Genomic DNA, 17,163 nt, shown 5'->3' with positions numbered 1-17,163 from the left:
GTACATGTGCATTAATGCAAATGATATGCTTTAAGGCTGATTAAGTAAAGTTTTGTTTTAGGCTTGTTAATATTCCCATATGCAACTTTGGTTTTTTTTTTTTCCCTGAAAATGTGCTACATTTCCATCAATAGTGAATTTCAGAAATGGTCAGTGTAAAAAAATCCGATCATATCCAGATTGATATCCGAAGCGCATTGTGTCTGAGCGTTTCTTAAAGTTGTGCCAGTACATTATTATTTTTTATAAATCATGCTGATTTTCTTGGCTTGCGAGCACATGTCTAATCCATTTGCGGATAATCAGGAAACAGCGACCTAATTCTCAGCCGGTCTTAATTGAAATCTTCCCAGATAATCTGGAGCATATAAAATCGAATCGTAATCCTTGTTATCCTACATACAATATTTCTCTTGTCATGGCCTTCCTGATTCAAAAAAATATGTTTAAAAAATGTGAGAAGGTTACAGGTCGAAACCGTGTGAAAACACAATCATACTCATAGTGTAATGCTTTTGATGATTGAAAGAACATATGGCGACATGTGGCATTTCTTACATTTTCAAAGCCTTGTTATAAATGTTGTAGTTTACCTGGGCTTTAGATAACATTATCTAAATTGCTGACATTAGATAGCAGTGTTTGTTGACTGTAGTGTTTTACACGATTTTGTTTCCCCGTTCCTACGTTTGAATGGTTTAAAGCCCCAGTTGCATCATTTATTTGAGCGTAATATATTTTATGTCGTGTTTAAACAATTATGATGATTGATCAACATTTTGTGATGCCTCATTGCGGTTTGGAAGTGTATACATTTTATTACATTTTATTATTTAATCTATTCTACAGTTTATTACGTACATGGGGCATCAAAATGAGTTTTCTATTATTTTAAATGCAATTTTATTTATTAATGATTTATTTCTCAATTGGCTAAATATGTAATAATAAACAGATTTGAAAATCATACGTAAAAAAAATTCGGCGCTAGAATTAACAGGTTTGTGTGAAAAATGTGTTGCTCCCCTGTTGGCTATAGCCTATAAATCCTTTGCAACAAATTGGCCTGTGAGTAAAATGTCACTTTTCCCTCATTGCTTTGGGTAATTATTTTGTCTTTTTTTTGGAGCACGTGCACGCTTTAATCACTTAACATCTTTATCATCCAGCCCAGTGCATTCATTTTTATGAAAGACGTTTGGGGCTTTGATTTAATGAATTTGACAATTAGCGAGTCGTGTTAATGAGTGTTAGGGGCTAAGGAGCTTCATTGACAGGGCTGTGGGCCTCGGAGCTCCGCTGCTCCCAGCTGCAATGCTTCATTTCTGCTTTTCCTGTCCAAAGCTTGAAAAATGAGCCAGTGAGAAGAGAGGCCGAAAGATTAAAAGATGGCATGCTTTAGAGTGTTAAGATCCTGCCACTTCATTATAGAGTAGCTGTGCTCTGTGGTAATGTAGGGGACGGTGGAAAAGAAAAGACACATCGGCCAAAACTAAATTTAAACCCCGTGATTAGATGCTGTAATAGCTTTTAGGTGTCTGACATCATTTTTTGTTCATTTTCGTTTCTTTTTTTTTTTGGTAGAACTTAAACTGTCAAAAATAAAATAGGTCGATAGAGATTTCGAACTGCAGGAAAATCAAAGTTTATGTTCGAACCAGTGCCATGAATACAGAGAACACGTCTGCAATATCAATCCAGGCTGATTTATGCCCACGCATGGCGATTCCGTCGTCTTTTCCTCCATAAAGGATGAGAAAGTATGTGTAAAATTTGTGAAATTTAAGAGGCTTAGATTGTGTGCTGTTCTGGTAAAACTAGTAACCCAAGCCTCCTTCATTCCTGTCAGTCTCGCAGCAATGATTCGGACGGGATGAAAACAAAGCGGCCTCCAAAAATAACCTCTTGCTCGAGCTCCATCATACTCCGGTTTGTTTATAAATGGTCTAGGTCTCCGAACTCAAGAGTGGAAAGAAACGGGTGTGAGAACGTTCGAGAAGTGAGCAGAGAAGCGCTTTTGTTATGAGGCCATATTCAGTTTCTGTTCATATCTAGTTTCTAGTGACTATCCGAAAACTCGCAGATCACATGTTGTTTGCGTGTTTGTGGCAGCTGTGCTTTTGTTTTTTGTTTTTTTTTGTTTTTTTTAATTGTCTTGGTGGAAAAATACTTTTTTATTTTTATCACTATGAACTCGTTGCCAGTATACAGTGAGGCTTAATTAGTCATCGGGTCCTTCTTGGTAAAAAAAAAAAAAAAAATGGTAACTTAACATTCATTAATTTATTTCAGTAATGAAGTACGATGAGAACGATTGATACTTTCCCAATTGCTTTGCTCTCTTTCAGTATACTGCATCCCAAATTCAGTTCTGAAATTTAAATTGTCCTTTTATAATAAACCAAAAGTGTCTGTAAACAGTGAGTGACGTGGTCAGTGTGTGTTTTTCCTGTTGTTGTTGTGCAGCACTTCCAGTCATTTTAAATGTATTAACAGGTTTGGCAACAGGGTCATGTGTGATGCTTGAAATCCAGTCTTAAGAATAATTTCAACATGATTATCTTTTAAGACTTGACAAAAATAAATAAAAAATTTTGTGTGTATATATAAATATATAAAAATCACAGGGTCTCAGATTTAAAAAAAAAATATTCAGTTAGCTGATTGTAAATCATATTAAACAGGTCTTTGTTTTTTTTTTCATATTTTTTTTTTAAGTTCATGTAATGGCACCACTAAAGCTCAGTGAAATGCTTCCGCAGCACTTTAGAATTTTTTTTTATTTGTTTTCTTTGGTGTTTTAGTTCTTTCTTTCGCTGGTGCACATATAATTTGCTGTATTACGACTACAAATGAGACAAACATGCAACGGCCAATCAGCTTTCTGTTATTGGTACGAATCTCTCTTGGATTGGTTGTAAATCGGATTATTTTCATTATCTATGGGGAAGTGCAAGTTTAGTGACTTGATAAAAATGAATTTAGGGCTTGGTAAGAGCCAGCTGCTAACAATGTATTTGTGTGTGTGTTTTTGATGTTGTGAAATTCGTCTTAAATGTCATCCTTCAAGTCTTAGATTAAAAAAAAAAAACGTGAAACTTAAGTATTTTGAAAAACATTTTTCCTTCTATTTACATGTATGGCATTTGGCAGATGCCCTTATCCATGAGAATTATATCATTTATACACCAAGCAAGTGAGGGATAAAGAGTCTTGTTCAGGGGCCCAGCAGTTGCAGCTTAGTGGTGCTGCCCTAATATTCAAATGTAACATCATAACCACTAAGCTACCACTTCCCACACTTCGCATTTAAAAAAAAAAATGTGTTCATTTCCCTTTGTGTAGAGACTTTTAGGACCCCCTGTGTACTAAGTGTAGCAGTGTCCCCTTCTTACCTAAAAACATACTCTCCATTAATGTGTTTGGGTTGGAAATATATGAATACACTCTGAAGTCATCATTGTGTAACATTGTTAGCTATACAGTATTTATTATTTTTTAATTAGTTGTGAGATCAGATGAGTTGTAGAGAGAGAGAGAGAGAGAGAGAGAGAGGGTGATTGCATGCCGGCATGGACCTGCGTGATGCTTTCCCTCACGTGTGTTGTAGCCGGACCTGAGGCTGTAATGTCTCCGTTTCCCTTACACACACCTACACGAGCATACATATATATCCTTTATCTGATTAGCTGGTGTGTTTGTGCGGAAGGCAGCGTCAGCCTCAGGCAGGGCATGGATTTCATTTAAAAAAAAAAAAGTATCAAAGGTTTACACGTTGCTCTTTTTAATCAGCATGTTTATCAGGCAGAGAAAAATTGCAGGAAGGACCACAGGGAGAAGGGGAGGGTTATCTTAAGCACCAGTAGCCTGGGAAATTGATAATGGCTACAAGGTAATTTACTGCCAACTTGTGCCTCCCCACACGTGGGGCTGCCCCCATTCTAATTACAGCACATGTAATGTCCTAATGAAGCTGCGGGGTGGTGTGTGTTTGTTTGTGTGTATGTGCGTGTGCATATGCCTCAGTGTTTCTGTAAACTGTCTTCTTTTTGCAGCTGAAAATGAACTCATCTTGGTGCTCGGCGGAAATCTCCTCGTCCCGCCGGAGTGTGCGGTGGCTCAGAATTTATGGTGCTGCTCGAACGAAGCATTTAATCATTGTGGAAATGTTAATTGCGCACTCGCACAGAGCCTAGCCATCTCTATGAATGCATGATGCAGAGCTGCTGCTGTCTTGACGGCTTAAAATCTTCTAAGCTCCCGCTGTTTACAGGAGCGGAGAGCTCCGTGTTCGTCCGTCACGGTCAGCACACAGGCATTTCAGGAAGATGGCCTCCGATCAGAGATCTCCATGCATGCTTTACGGTCCTTAGTGGGACCAGTGCAGACGGCCAGTTTTCTGCGAGGGGCAGTGGTTTCGTTGAGACTGTCGATAAGCACACGGCAGCTTCGAGAGGACAGGACGTAGCCCGAGCCTCTCCACCCTGCTGGGGGACGTGAACAGAGTCAGGAAAACCTCACTACCCCCTTCCATATATAAACATCCTCCCTGCCTATCTGCCAGAGGAAGAGATCTGCTATTGAGCTCTGTTATCTCTGGTTTAAAACTGGGTATCATTGTGCAAAGGAAAGAGAGTAAATATTGGTTTACCTCTATTGCTACTGTCTGCTTTTGATGTCATACTTCCTGCTTTTGTGATTGACAGCCAGGCGTTCCAGCATGTCTTTTTTGTTCATGCACGGAACCTCACCAACCTTACATTTGAATAGGAATCATTTTATTTAACATTTTTTTTGTAATATTTTATGCATTCAAATATCTTTAAGGATTAGTAGTCAGGCTACACTTTGGCTTTTGTGTCTCATAAACTGTATAATGAAGCTGTGCTGCCTTCAAAAGCACATTTCTTAGGCACAATTTTTAGTTTGTTGGACATGGTTTCTTGTTGGTTTGTTTATTGTTCAGTGCAAAACTCCTTTCCCTTTAAATTAAGAAAATTTTAAAAAGGTTTGTATTATATATAATTATATATAGTACAAATAAAAATATATTATATATTCTCAGATGCTTCTTCAAATTGTATCTAAATGCGATATGTCTTTGTACAGCACATATGTCCAAACTGTATTTTTTGCTACACTATATGGACAACAGTAGTGGGACACCTGACTTTTTCAATCATATGTGGTTCTTCCCCAAACTGTTGATTATCCATTTGGAAGCATTTGCTTGAACTAGGAGATTGTGCACAAAGCCAGCTTCATGAAGATATGGGTTACATGGTTTGGAGTGAAGTTCTTCAGTGGCCTGCTATAGAAGTCTGACTTTAACCCTATTGAACATCTTTGGGAAGAATGTGAATGCTGACTGAACCCCAGGCCTCCTCAGCACACCCACATCAGTCCATCACTTTACTAATGCACTTGTTGGTGTATGAGCACAAATCTCTACAAGAATTCTTAAAGAATTAGTGGAACATCTTACTAGAAGTGTGGAGGTTATTATAACAGCAAATGGGGACGAAATGTGGGATGATCAAAAAGCACATACAAATATTATGGTCAAACTTTGGTCCATATGATGTATATCTTTTATAAGTCTGGATTATATATAGCACATTTTGTATGATTCTCGAACTGTTTTTATTCAACTCACCAACTCATAATGTAAATAGCATTATATGTCATATATACCATATTTAATATGCTTTTTTTTTTATATCTCTGTATGTATGTTGCTCAGGAAAAGGAGCACGTTGAAGCTGTTTCAGTAGGAGCCATTCTGTCTGACTACCAGCGAGTTCGGGTGGAAAATGTGTAAGTGAACCGCATCTGATTTCATCCCTTTTCGCTCCTGAACCTGCCGCATCATGTGTACTCTCATTAGTGACTTAAGCAAACGACTTTGCATGTGATGAAATCTGATGAGGGATCAGTAGCTGGAGATAATCAGTGTCAATATACATTTCTTCTAGCTCTACCCCTAGACTTTGTCACAGCAAGACCTGTCACCCTGCTCTCTCTCTCTCTCTCTCTCTCTCTCTCTCTCTCTCTCTCTCTTTGTATCATAGCTCTGTCAATCAGCCATTGTTTCTGCGCTTACTTCCTCAGGGTAAACAGACTGCTCTGTAGCTGTGAGCTCAGGTTACCTAACCTGTCTCCATTCCTGAGAGGAAGGACGCCATGAGGGCGGCTGTGTTCCTCTAATTGCACTCTTAACTCTCACTCTGGCCTTGCTGCCATTCAAGGGGCGTCCATGTATGTGCTACATGAGCAAGGCAGTGGCACGCTGCCCGGGTGAAGAAAAAGTGCTAATTGCCTTTGAAGTAGTTTAGTTTGTCATGGGTTCCTCCCGAACGGATCTCACTTTTCTCATGTCGCTGCCATTCTGTCTCCGCTGATTAATCTTCTAATGTTTTTTTGTTTTTTGGGTTTGTTTGTCTTTCTGTTGTGTCTGTTTCGTTCTCTGTCGTGATGCAGGTGCTCCAGGTTGCAGCTGCAGCCCCTGGCGTATTTGTGGCGCCGAGAACAGGCTGATCTGCTCAGCGAAATGATCACCTCCGGCCTCCAGGCTGTGCTCATCAAGGTGGCCGCGTACGGTGGGTGACTAACCGCGGCTCAAAAACTGCAGGGCTGTGGCGGTGTGGCACAGGTCCTGAGTCTGCTCGAATAATCAGTCAGAGCTCAGCAGAAGCATTGATGTGTTAGCCAGGGAGGAAAGCAGTGATGTGAACCACATTGGGAGGAGATAAGAAGCAAACGCTTGCCAGCTGATGCACAATCAGAGATGAAATAGATGATCATTAATGAAAACCCTTAGTAATTGTGTGTGTGTGTGTGTGTGTGTGTGTGTGTGTGTGTGTGTGTGTGTGTGTGTGTGTGTGTGTGTGTTTTTGGAGAGACTTGGAGCACATACCTCAGAGCACTCAGGGCGTGTAGTTAAAGATTAAAATCTTGTATGTCTCATTTAAGCTGTTAAATGACAGGGTGATGGAGGCAAGGTTAGTGTCTTGTCACCTGTTTTCTTGCTCCATGCGCTGCCTTTAGGCGAGATCCATATCAGGTTGCTGACTAAGAATTGGTGAAAGGGGAAAAAAAAAGTTTTCTGTTGCAGCTAGTTTTTGGTTTGAGGGTGTTACGTGTATCTCTTGACAGGGGAAATGATGGATGATAATTAGGTTGCAAATAGTTCTTTTATTTTCGAGCTACTTGTAGCCATAAATCACGATCACCACAATGTTTACGTGCACTTATGAGCCCATTGTCACTTTCTCTTAGTCGCGAATTGAAAAGGCATACAAGCAAACCGTCAATCTCTATTTCCTGACCCGTATTTCATTTAAGCTTTGCCTACATGATTTACATTTCAAACACATTATTAATGTGACCAAAGGTATAGTAAGTGTAGGTATAGCTACTGTATAAAAACTATTTTCAGTCATTTGGGTCCAGGAAGGGCAGAGCTAATATTACTTTTACAGTAAAGCACGCCATTCACCTGTTTGTAATCCTCCACCTGACATCACAGAGGTCGATGAGGTTATTGCTTCAATTTTATTTAATTTTTTTTACTATCTATAATCGGCATCTCTAAAAGTGGATAAATCTTTGTTTTAATACATGTGTCGTGATTCAACCTTCCGGCGTGAACTCAAAAGTGAGGGCTGGAGGGAGGTTGTTATGCTGATGAGATTGTTTAGGTTTTGCTCCTGAGCACAAAGGCTCTTTGTGTGTGTGTGTGTGTGTGCGAGTGTGTGTTTGCGGGAATGTCGAAATCACCCAACACAAGAAGCTTTCCAAACTCAGCCCCAAGCCACACACACACACACACACACACACACACACACACACACACATGCCCTCCTCACCTTACTCTCTGAAAAAACAGGCTTCTAAAAGCAGATTCCCTGCATTTCTGGAAGCTCATAATTAGAAAGGAAAACTAGCATAACCGACTTTGTGTGAGTTCTCACGTCGGCTGCAGGTAGATGAGTGAGATGTTTTCAGCTCCCGACTCGTCACCCGGCCTCCGGGCGTCTGTAATTACAAATGAGAGAAAGAGAGAGAGAGAAATGGTCTAGCAGTGCCGCGGGGCCATCAGGCCTTGCTGCTATAATTGTAGCTTTCATCGGAGCGTGCTGAAGCAGCTGGGCGTGTTGTGTGCGGATATCAGGTGACAGAAAGGCGTTCTGCACTACACTCAGACCACAGACAGAAATAAAGCGTCCTCCTTGCGACCGATGGTGGGAAGCGAAACGGCAATCGACTTGTGACGGCGGTGTCGAACGTGGGCTCCTCCGTGAAAGCAGCCAGTGGTCCAGGTCACAAGCGAGTCATAACACGCATTAAGAACCATTTGCACGCTGTAGGAAGACTCTGACTTCTGCCTGATACTTTCTGAGAACGCTGCCCACACACAGCACCAGCACGCGATTGGAAAACCTGTCGACGCATTGACGGCTCGTCTCTGCTCGTAATCAGCAGCCATGCAGATAACCTGCGCCGGCCTTCACACATTTTCACTCTCTGCGCTTTGGGGGGAAAAAATAAATAAATAAATAAAAACCCGCCGGTAATTGGCTTGACAAATTGGCAGCATCAAAACCATCACGTAATTAGTTAATTGCTGGGTTTGTCGAGGTGAAGATTCCCAGATGCTGCGTTGTCTCTGGTAGTTAATTGGACGCGTGCAGCAGAAAGATTTCGCCGCGCTTTTTTCTGCCTCCTGATTTAGACATGATCTCAACTGATGCTGCATCGATTTTTTTTCTTTCTTTCTGTTGCCACACTGCAAAAACACATTTCAGAAAAAAATGCTTATACATGATTACTAGAAATGAGGACATTCACTCTAAATGTAGCAAACTGTCTTCATTCAGAACGCTTTGTGCACGAAGGACAATGTTATACTGGAACAAGTGCAGCCTGTTATATCCAGTGAAGGGTAAATCTTAATGCTACAGTATAGAAAGACGTTCAAGACCAGGGGTGTACAATCTTTTGCACCAGTGTGGGTGCAGGTTTTCATTCCAACCAATCAAGGGTCACACCTGATGATGGATATCATTCAATTTAACAGATAGAATTTTGGTTTGGTGTTGCTGGTTGGACCTCTGTTCTAGACAGCTGAGTGCTTCTAAATTTGCACAAGAAGCTTATGGAACGAACTGCATATAAGTGTGAGGATCAGGTGTCCATCTACACTATATGAACAAAAGTATGTGGACCCTGACCATAAGATTTGTATGTGTTCTTTGGAAATCCTCTTCCACATTTGCTCTTCTAATAACCTCCACTCTTCTGGGAAGATATTCCATTAGATTTTGGAGTGCTCATTAAGCCACAGGTGCGTTAGTAAAGTCAGGTTATGACGTAGGGTGAGGAAACCTGGGGTGCAGCATTTGTAATTCTACCCAAAGATGGTTATTAGGGTTCAGGTCAGAGCTCTTTAGCAGGTCACTCATGATCTTCCACTCCAACCCATGTAAACCATATCTTCATAGAGCTGGCTTTTAACACACATGAGCATTGAAACAGGTTTGGTTCTCCTAGTTCAAGCGAAGGGAAAATAAATTCTACAACATCCAAAGACACCCTATACAATTGTCTGTCTCTGTGGTTGGAAAAGTCCGGTGTTTTTTTCGATGCTTTTTTCCATATAATGTACGTTTGGCTAAACTGTGTGTCTTTTTACATGTACTAGTATTTTAATGTGTATAATTGGATATTAGAAAACAAGTATTTTTCCCAACGTGCAGAGCTCCGAAAGCGATGCCAGTTGCTATCTAATCAACAAGGACTTTCACGCTGTCATTGATGTGCGAGTGGATCCAGCCAAATTACTCTGAAAAACAGGATCATAATTCGCTGTTGACATTTGTGGGACAAGCAACGGTAAAAAGCAGTGACGAGAACAATTAAAGTAGCATTAGCTGAGCAAAATGACAGTAAGTGGAGAAGTGCACCCTCAGGTTGTTCAAGTTACCCTTGACCCAGGTCACCCAGCTTCGGCTCCTCAGATTCTCAGTAGGACAAGAGAAGGGAGGATTTGTCACGAGCGAGATATGTCCAGTAATCTTTCGGAAATTGCGTCAGCACTAAGAATCTGCATTGAGGCCGATGTTGGATTTTAAGCTACGGGTTTTAATTTCGAAACATGCGGCTTTCATTGTAACTACTCGCTCTACGTTTTCACGGAAGAGGTTTGAATTAGACTTAACCAGCGGGGATTACGTCCTTTTAGTTCAGCGAGATAAGCATCAGATGAGGTTATAATTGCATGCGTGTTCTTTATTTCATTCATTGGATAAAAAAAAGATTATATCCTTGATGTGTCTGAATTGTATTCATTATGTGTCTGTTATTCCATGCAGAGCCTTTGAATTTCAGATAAGAGCGGCAGCAAATTTTCGTCTATACCTTAATCTTACCATCTTGTGTCTCTACCTGTTCTCTTCCTTCTTACCTATTTTCTTTCTCTTCCTCTCACTTTCCCTCTCTCTCTCTCTCTTGCTCTTTATGAGATAGGCTGATGATGGAGTTATTGTTTTCAGTAGCCTTTGAGAGCATTGTTAAAAGGACGAACACGCTCACCTCCATGCACAAGATGCAGTTTTTTAATTTTTTATTTTAAAGCACATTTAACCAAGCTAAAGTCTTACACATCATGAATCCAATTTTCCTCGCTTTTCTTTCTGAAAGTAGGGATTAAATCTGAGCTGTCAGTCTGCAAGCCAGATCTCCAGACAACGTGCGTGCAGCTGATACTCTCCCCTCTGACGCTATCAGGAATCTCGCAGGCTTTCATTTAGTCCTTTATAACAGTGCAGCAGATTCTTACCAGATTTCGTTTCAATTAAAAAAATGTCATCAGAGAAGCGGGCGCCTTTGTGAGCGAGGTTAATTATAGCTGCTCGTATTTGTTTGCACTAAACGAAAAATAAGAAAATGATCTGAAGAGATAGAAGTGTATCATATTAACTTTTCCCTTAATGCTTTCGAGCATTCCGGCTCGGACTGGGATTTCATTTTATTTGATTAATATTTATTATTTAATATTTATATTTAATATTTATTATTATCTAAAAATAGTTTTTTAATTAATTTATTTATTTTACATATAATTTTAATTTATACGGCCTTTATAGATTAATTTTCTCTTTTTTTTTGTATAATAAATGAGAGTAAAATTCCGTAAAGTGGAGCTAAAGTTAACCTTGAGTGCTGCCATCAATGTTAAATTCTTTTTTTTTTTGGTCCCATTTAAATTCCATTTGCTACAGTTTTTCGTTGTCTTCACCCTCTATATTCGCACCATAAAAGTAAAATTGGAGCCTCTTTCACTAGAGTTCTGCAAACAGCGATGCTTTAGAGTCCATTTCAGTGCAGCTCAATATGCTGGTTTGAAAGTTCACTGACTTTAATTGCTGTTTTATAGGCTCCTGGCTGAAAGCCTTTTAGAGCCAGGCCGTTTCTTTTGGGTTTCACTGGAGTGCTGTCTGTCTGAAGTGCACTGAGGCTGCGGTGCTGGCAGATGAATTGAAGTGGGCTTATTTGCGTTTAATGTGGCATAATGGGCTGAGGTAATTGGCTTCAGGTCAGGTAATAACAGGTACAAGGGAGAAAGAGCAAAACCGTGCGAACCTCACATGAAAGAACCAGAAGAATGGAGATATATACACTAGATCACCGAGCACATTAGCCTGACTTTGTCTGATTGGCATTTACAGCGTGTTCATTGAACTTTAACGTAATTGTACAGCAGTTATTCCCAATATCATTTTTTTTTACTTTTTTTTTCTTTTTGATGTGTGTTGGTCAGTTCTTGCCAAACTTTAAGATTTCAGCAGGAATATTCAGAGCCCCATCTGGATGATTAGAGCACAAATAAAATGTTCCAAATGTTTAGATTATAAAGGGTCAAATAGCTAACATGACTGATTTATGTCAACAGTCGCTTTTTTGTGTTTATCCAGTAATCATTACGAGTTTACACAGTTACAGTTTAAACTACGAGGTGATATCAAAAAGGGCCACGTGCGTTACCACTTTTGCGATTTCATCATAGACAGTTAGTTAGAACAAAGATCACACGTGAAATTCTGCATCAAACAGGGCAAATCTGCCACAAAGACATTTGAAACGACATACGGCGGTGCTGCAACTAGTCGTTCGAGGTGTTTCGAGTGGCACGCTTGAAAACACTCGCAAATAGCTGAAGAACATCACTGGAAGACGACGCGAGATCAGGAAGACCTTTAACGAGCTCAACTCCCGAAAATGTCGAAACTATTCACCAACTTGCATGATGATCGACGGAGAACAATCCACATGATTTCATTTCCGCACCCACCATACTTACCAGATTTGGCTCCTGTGGGCTTTGCCCTCTTTCCGAAGCTCAAAGACCGTAATTTTGACACATACTTAAACACGCAACGATTTCCAAGACATATTCCAGAAGTGGTGGGAGCGCTGTATTGCTGTGCAATACAATACAGTACTTTTCTTGTAAACAGAGTCAGTCTCAAAACTTTTTTTGATACAACCTCGTAGTTATAGTGTGTTTTAAACTGGCAGTTAACAATATTATTCATGACGAGTGCCATCTATCACTGTCAATTAGTTAATCATAAGGGGTAAACATAATGCCAATTATATGACAAACTGTGACAACGCTTCTCTATCCAAGCTTATTTCTCTAGTCATTTAGATAGACTTTGGTCAGATAAGCTAAATATTTATATGAATATCAGCTAAATATTTCAAATAAATGGATGTGATTGGATGAACAGCGACAAAAGATCTGCTTCAGAAGTTGTGTTGGTTTGTGTTTAAAATTGGACTAGAGCTCTGCTGAAATATTTTTGTATGCTAGTTTTGGTCATTGTTGATAACTTTGGTTCTATTATAATTCTATGGAGAATTGCAGGTTAATCGTTGATAAAGACTTTGGTTTATCCAGTTTAATTTTGGTATTTTGCAATTCCTTGTACTGTGAGTGAGCATCATGACATCATTGCATTCACAAAATACAAAGCCATATCAGTTTCCTATCCTAGCTCAGAAACCTCTCAGTTCTCAGTATTGGACGTTATGAAGTGATTTGCAGCTGTTTATCAAAATTCAGTGTGGCATCATGAAGAGGTCGTGTAAACGCATAAAAAAGCAATAAAAAGGGAAAAGTCATAACAAAGTGGAGAATGGGTTGAACTTTTAGACCACCGAGTGAGGATATTGGGAATTGGAACCCTCTTGGGGAAAACCGCAGTGGTTGCGTTATCTGTTCAACTGCATTACTGTCAATTACTTCACCCCCGTATTTAAGTGCCTTTTAAATCGCATTAGTAGCAGTGAATATCATTGAATCTCGCGTCATGTTTTATTTAAGGCAACGATCTTAATGAACATATAAAAGAAAAGCTACCCCGCGTAGCAAAATGAAGCCAATCATCGAAACTTGTTAAAAGGGCATGTCTAATTAAAAAGGTTATTGAATTTTAATGGTGTTCCCCTTATTACCTTTGCGCGGGGTTAAGATGAGAGAAGCGGAGATTAGATATTCTCATGCTAATTACGCGGAGTGCCTCAGGGGTGCGTTAGAGGACCCTACTCCTTTTCCCCTGTTGGCGCTCCTCTGTTTTCCTGCAGCGCCGCAGCGTTTTAGAGTGTTTTGAAGGTTCAACTTCGAAATTGGCCTGCGCTAATGCGAGCGTCTCTCCTAGAGCGTGCGGTGTGACCTCGCAGCACGGAGGCGTCATCATCCCCCTCTGTGCACTTCGGTTTGCTCTAATGTAATGTTCAGCTTGGAAAGACAATCTTTTTTTTCCTGAAACATTTGTAAATCTGTGAACCATACATACTCTGAGCTTTCTGTGAAACTCATTAGGACGAGGCATTGTACTGCTTTGTGTGTTTCTGTGCAGATGACTTGCATAGCTGTTTGTGCTTTGATGGCAGTGCTTTAGCCGGGTTGCGGTTTCCTGGGCAGTAGGTATTGGCGTGAAGTGGCATATGCGTTTGTTTATCGGTCCGGAGGACTTGTTTATAACGAACGGGAGATGAGAACCAGGCTGTATGGTTGCACGCTGAACACATGAACTGGACAGAGTGTCTCGAGTCAAAAAACAGATCAGTGGTTCTAATTTAACGCCACAGCATCAGGTTAACACTCTTGAGGTCACAAGCATGTTGGATGAAAAGCTGCCTGTTAAACCGCGCAGCAGAGCAGCATCAAAACTTCTGTGATTTCATTTGAGAAGTATTTAAGCCTGTCGATGTCCTGATCATTCTACTTTTTGCTGTTCGGCTGTTTATTGATCCCATGTGTGATCCCTGACTCATTTGCCTGTGCCATATTGAAGGAGGGAGGGGGAAATACAAATAAACAGGATTTCTCCCCGATTACGCTCACAGAGGAACCAGGCTGCGCTCCACTTCTCGGGCGAGATTGAAAGCCCTTAACCTTACCCAGAGAGATCTGTGTACACAATTTGCAAAGTCAAATAAATAGTAGCTGGAGCCAAGTAGTGTGTGCGTGTGTTTGTGTGTGTGTGTTTTGTATATGAGAGAGCGTAGTAGAGACAGGCCGTGAGAGTGAGAAACAGACAGAGTCAACCCAAGCGTTTTCTTGCTGTCATTTTTAATCACTGTGCTTTGTCTCTGATCTGTGTGTTGGCAGGTCTGAATCCTGGAACACATTTAGGAAAGACTCTGGCTGAGATGGAACCCTATCTGCATCAGGTCAGCGCCTGCACACACACACATATATATATATATACACACATACAGTCATGCACAGATATTTACATAACCGATAAAACGAGGTTTATCATGTTGATTTTACATGCGTTGGTTTTCACTTCCTGTTTTTAGCACTGGGGAATAATGAAATTTGCAGTATTTTCAATCCTGGTCGATTTCGTTATGCGATATTTTGAGATAACAGCCGATTATTTACACTGTACTTTTAACAGCTTTCGAAGAAGTACGGGGTGCATATCTGCGGCGAAGGTGGCGAGTACGAGACCTTCACTGCTGACTGCCCTCTCTTCAAGAAAAGAATAGTCATGTGAGCCCCACACAACCACACACATCCATTTAAATGAAATGTGTATCCAGCGTCGCTAAAGTGCATGTTGTTGCAGCGATGCAATGGAGACGATCATGCATTCAGACGATGCCTTCGCGCCGGTCGCATACCTGCGCTTTACACAGATGCACACAGAGGACAAACCGAACGTGAGTGATGACTTCCTCTAGTGACCCTCAAAGCAGGTTTCATGAAGCTAATCTTCTTACAGCAGTGAAAATCAAAAAAAATTAATTTTAGACAGTGATCTTGAACCTTATATGTCCTGTTCAATGCAGAACCAAAATTCCTGTGGGGTGGAGTCAGGCATGATCTGGCTCCTCCTACCTAGGAACCTACATGCTTAAAAAATTGTGTGTTTAGTGTGGTATTTAGTTTATTCAGCTTGGATTTTTGGTTTTTCTGTAAGGATAAATTTGAAATATCTGGAATCAAAATTCTTTGGCTCCAATAAATAGCCCAAATTTTATTTTATTTTAGTTTAACTAGAGTTTGATTATTAACATATTTTGAGGTGTATTTTTGGAATATACACCGAACATTGTGTCCACCTGTCTTATATTGTGTTGGTCCCTCTTTTGCTGCTAAAACAGTCCAACTCGTCGAGGATTAACAGCATTAACAACTTGAGCAATTTAAGGCTACAGGAGCTTGTCTGTTGTATCAGACCACAGGGTTCAGCCTTTGCTTCTCCACATGCATCAATGAGCCTCGGCCTCCCATGACCCTGTTGCTGGTTCACCGCTGTTCCTTCCTTGGAGCACTTTTGATAGATACTGACCACTACAAACTGAGAAAATCATACAAGAGCTGCAGTATTGGAGATGTTCTGACACAGCCATCACAATTTGGCCCTTGTCAAACTCGCTCAAATTCTTACGCTTGCCCATTTTTCCTGCTTCAAAACTTCAACTTTAAGGACAAAATATTCACTCGCTGCCTAATATATTCCTCCCACTAACAGGTGCCATGATGAAGAGATAATCAGTGTTATTCACCGTTCATAATGGTATAATATCATAATGTTATTCCTGGTCGGTGTAATTTGTAATGAGAATGTATGTTTTATACTGTAAGACTGAATGTTTGACAGTGTTAGTGATTAACAGTAATTGCAGTATTTAACAGAATATATAATGGGATGATTTCCTCTGACAAATAAAAAAAAAAATCTAAATATTTCTTTTCAGATCGTTAAACACATTTCGCATATTGTCCTTGAAACATGCAGCAAATCAGTAAAGGTCCAGAACTGGTGTGAGATGTATGAGAAGTTGTTCAAAGCCTTCCAAGAGATTCAAACACTTTTGACGCACTAATGAGAACTAACTCCAGAGGCACTTTTTCATTTTCTTTTCGTTCTTTTATGCCTTCTCTACTGTGTCTCCAAAACTACCTACTTTGACATATGCAATATTTACTCCAGCCTAAAATTAGACCCGGTGCAACACGCTCGTCTGCTCAGATGAAGACACCGACATGGAAGGCTCAGCTCGGTGGCTCCATGCAGCTTGCTGTTACAAGGAAACTAAGTGAGGCAGAGTGGAAACTGGATGTACATTTCGTACTGAGAAGAAAAAAAAAAGACCAAAAAAGTTATTCTGGTTGTAGAGCCTCTATTGCAGTGTGAGGGAAGGAACTGGTGGATTTGGGGTCCAATTTTGTGGTTTGATTTTCTCTTTTTCGAAGGCTTTGTTTGGGAAATCTGTACAGGATGCGTGCTGTTTCATTTACTGGAAAGAAATGCAAATTTCTTTATCCACAAATGCGAAGCCAAAGCTATTTAGCGTTCTTACTCGAATGTATGCCATGTTTCAATAATATCAGTTTATTCAAATTTAATTTGAAGACACGAAAAAAAAAAAAACTAGACACAGTAACTCCGGAATGATTTGAAATCATTTTCCTTTGAAAACATAAAATGGATTCATTGTTGGATACTTTTATAGAAAATTATTTTACAAAACATTTATATTTAATATTCAAAATCAGCTCTAGGGTGGTAAGAGCATCACCTGAGAGCAGCCTGTCATTATTTATTTTGCTATAACAATGCGCCACATTGTATTTTA

At 40.1% G+C, this 17,163-nt stretch overlaps 1 protein-coding gene across 2 annotated transcripts in view; it reads left to right on the top strand.

Moving 5' to 3' along the window:
* dph6 (diphthamine biosynthesis 6) overlaps positions 1 to 17,163 on the top strand; it is a 63,773-nt gene that overhangs the window by 13,113 nt on the left and 33,497 nt on the right. For both annotated transcript variants that reach the window (XM_046855437.1, XM_046855438.1), the window contains exons 4-8: positions 5,744 to 5,817; positions 6,481 to 6,599; positions 14,681 to 14,742; positions 14,976 to 15,070; positions 15,147 to 15,240. In XM_046855437.1, the coding sequence (XP_046711393.1) occupies positions 5,744 to 5,817; positions 6,481 to 6,599; positions 14,681 to 14,742; positions 14,976 to 15,070; positions 15,147 to 15,240 (444 nt within the window). The remainder of the gene's footprint in view (positions 1 to 5,743; positions 5,818 to 6,480; positions 6,600 to 14,680; positions 14,743 to 14,975; positions 15,071 to 15,146; positions 15,241 to 17,163) is intronic.

The sequence above is a fragment of the Silurus meridionalis genome, chromosome 8 (assembly GCF_014805685.1).
Source record: "Silurus meridionalis isolate SWU-2019-XX chromosome 8, ASM1480568v1, whole genome shotgun sequence".
Lineage (NCBI taxonomy): Eukaryota > Metazoa > Chordata > Actinopteri > Siluriformes > Siluridae > Silurus > Silurus meridionalis.
This window is presented reverse-complemented; position numbering and strand designations above follow the sequence as displayed.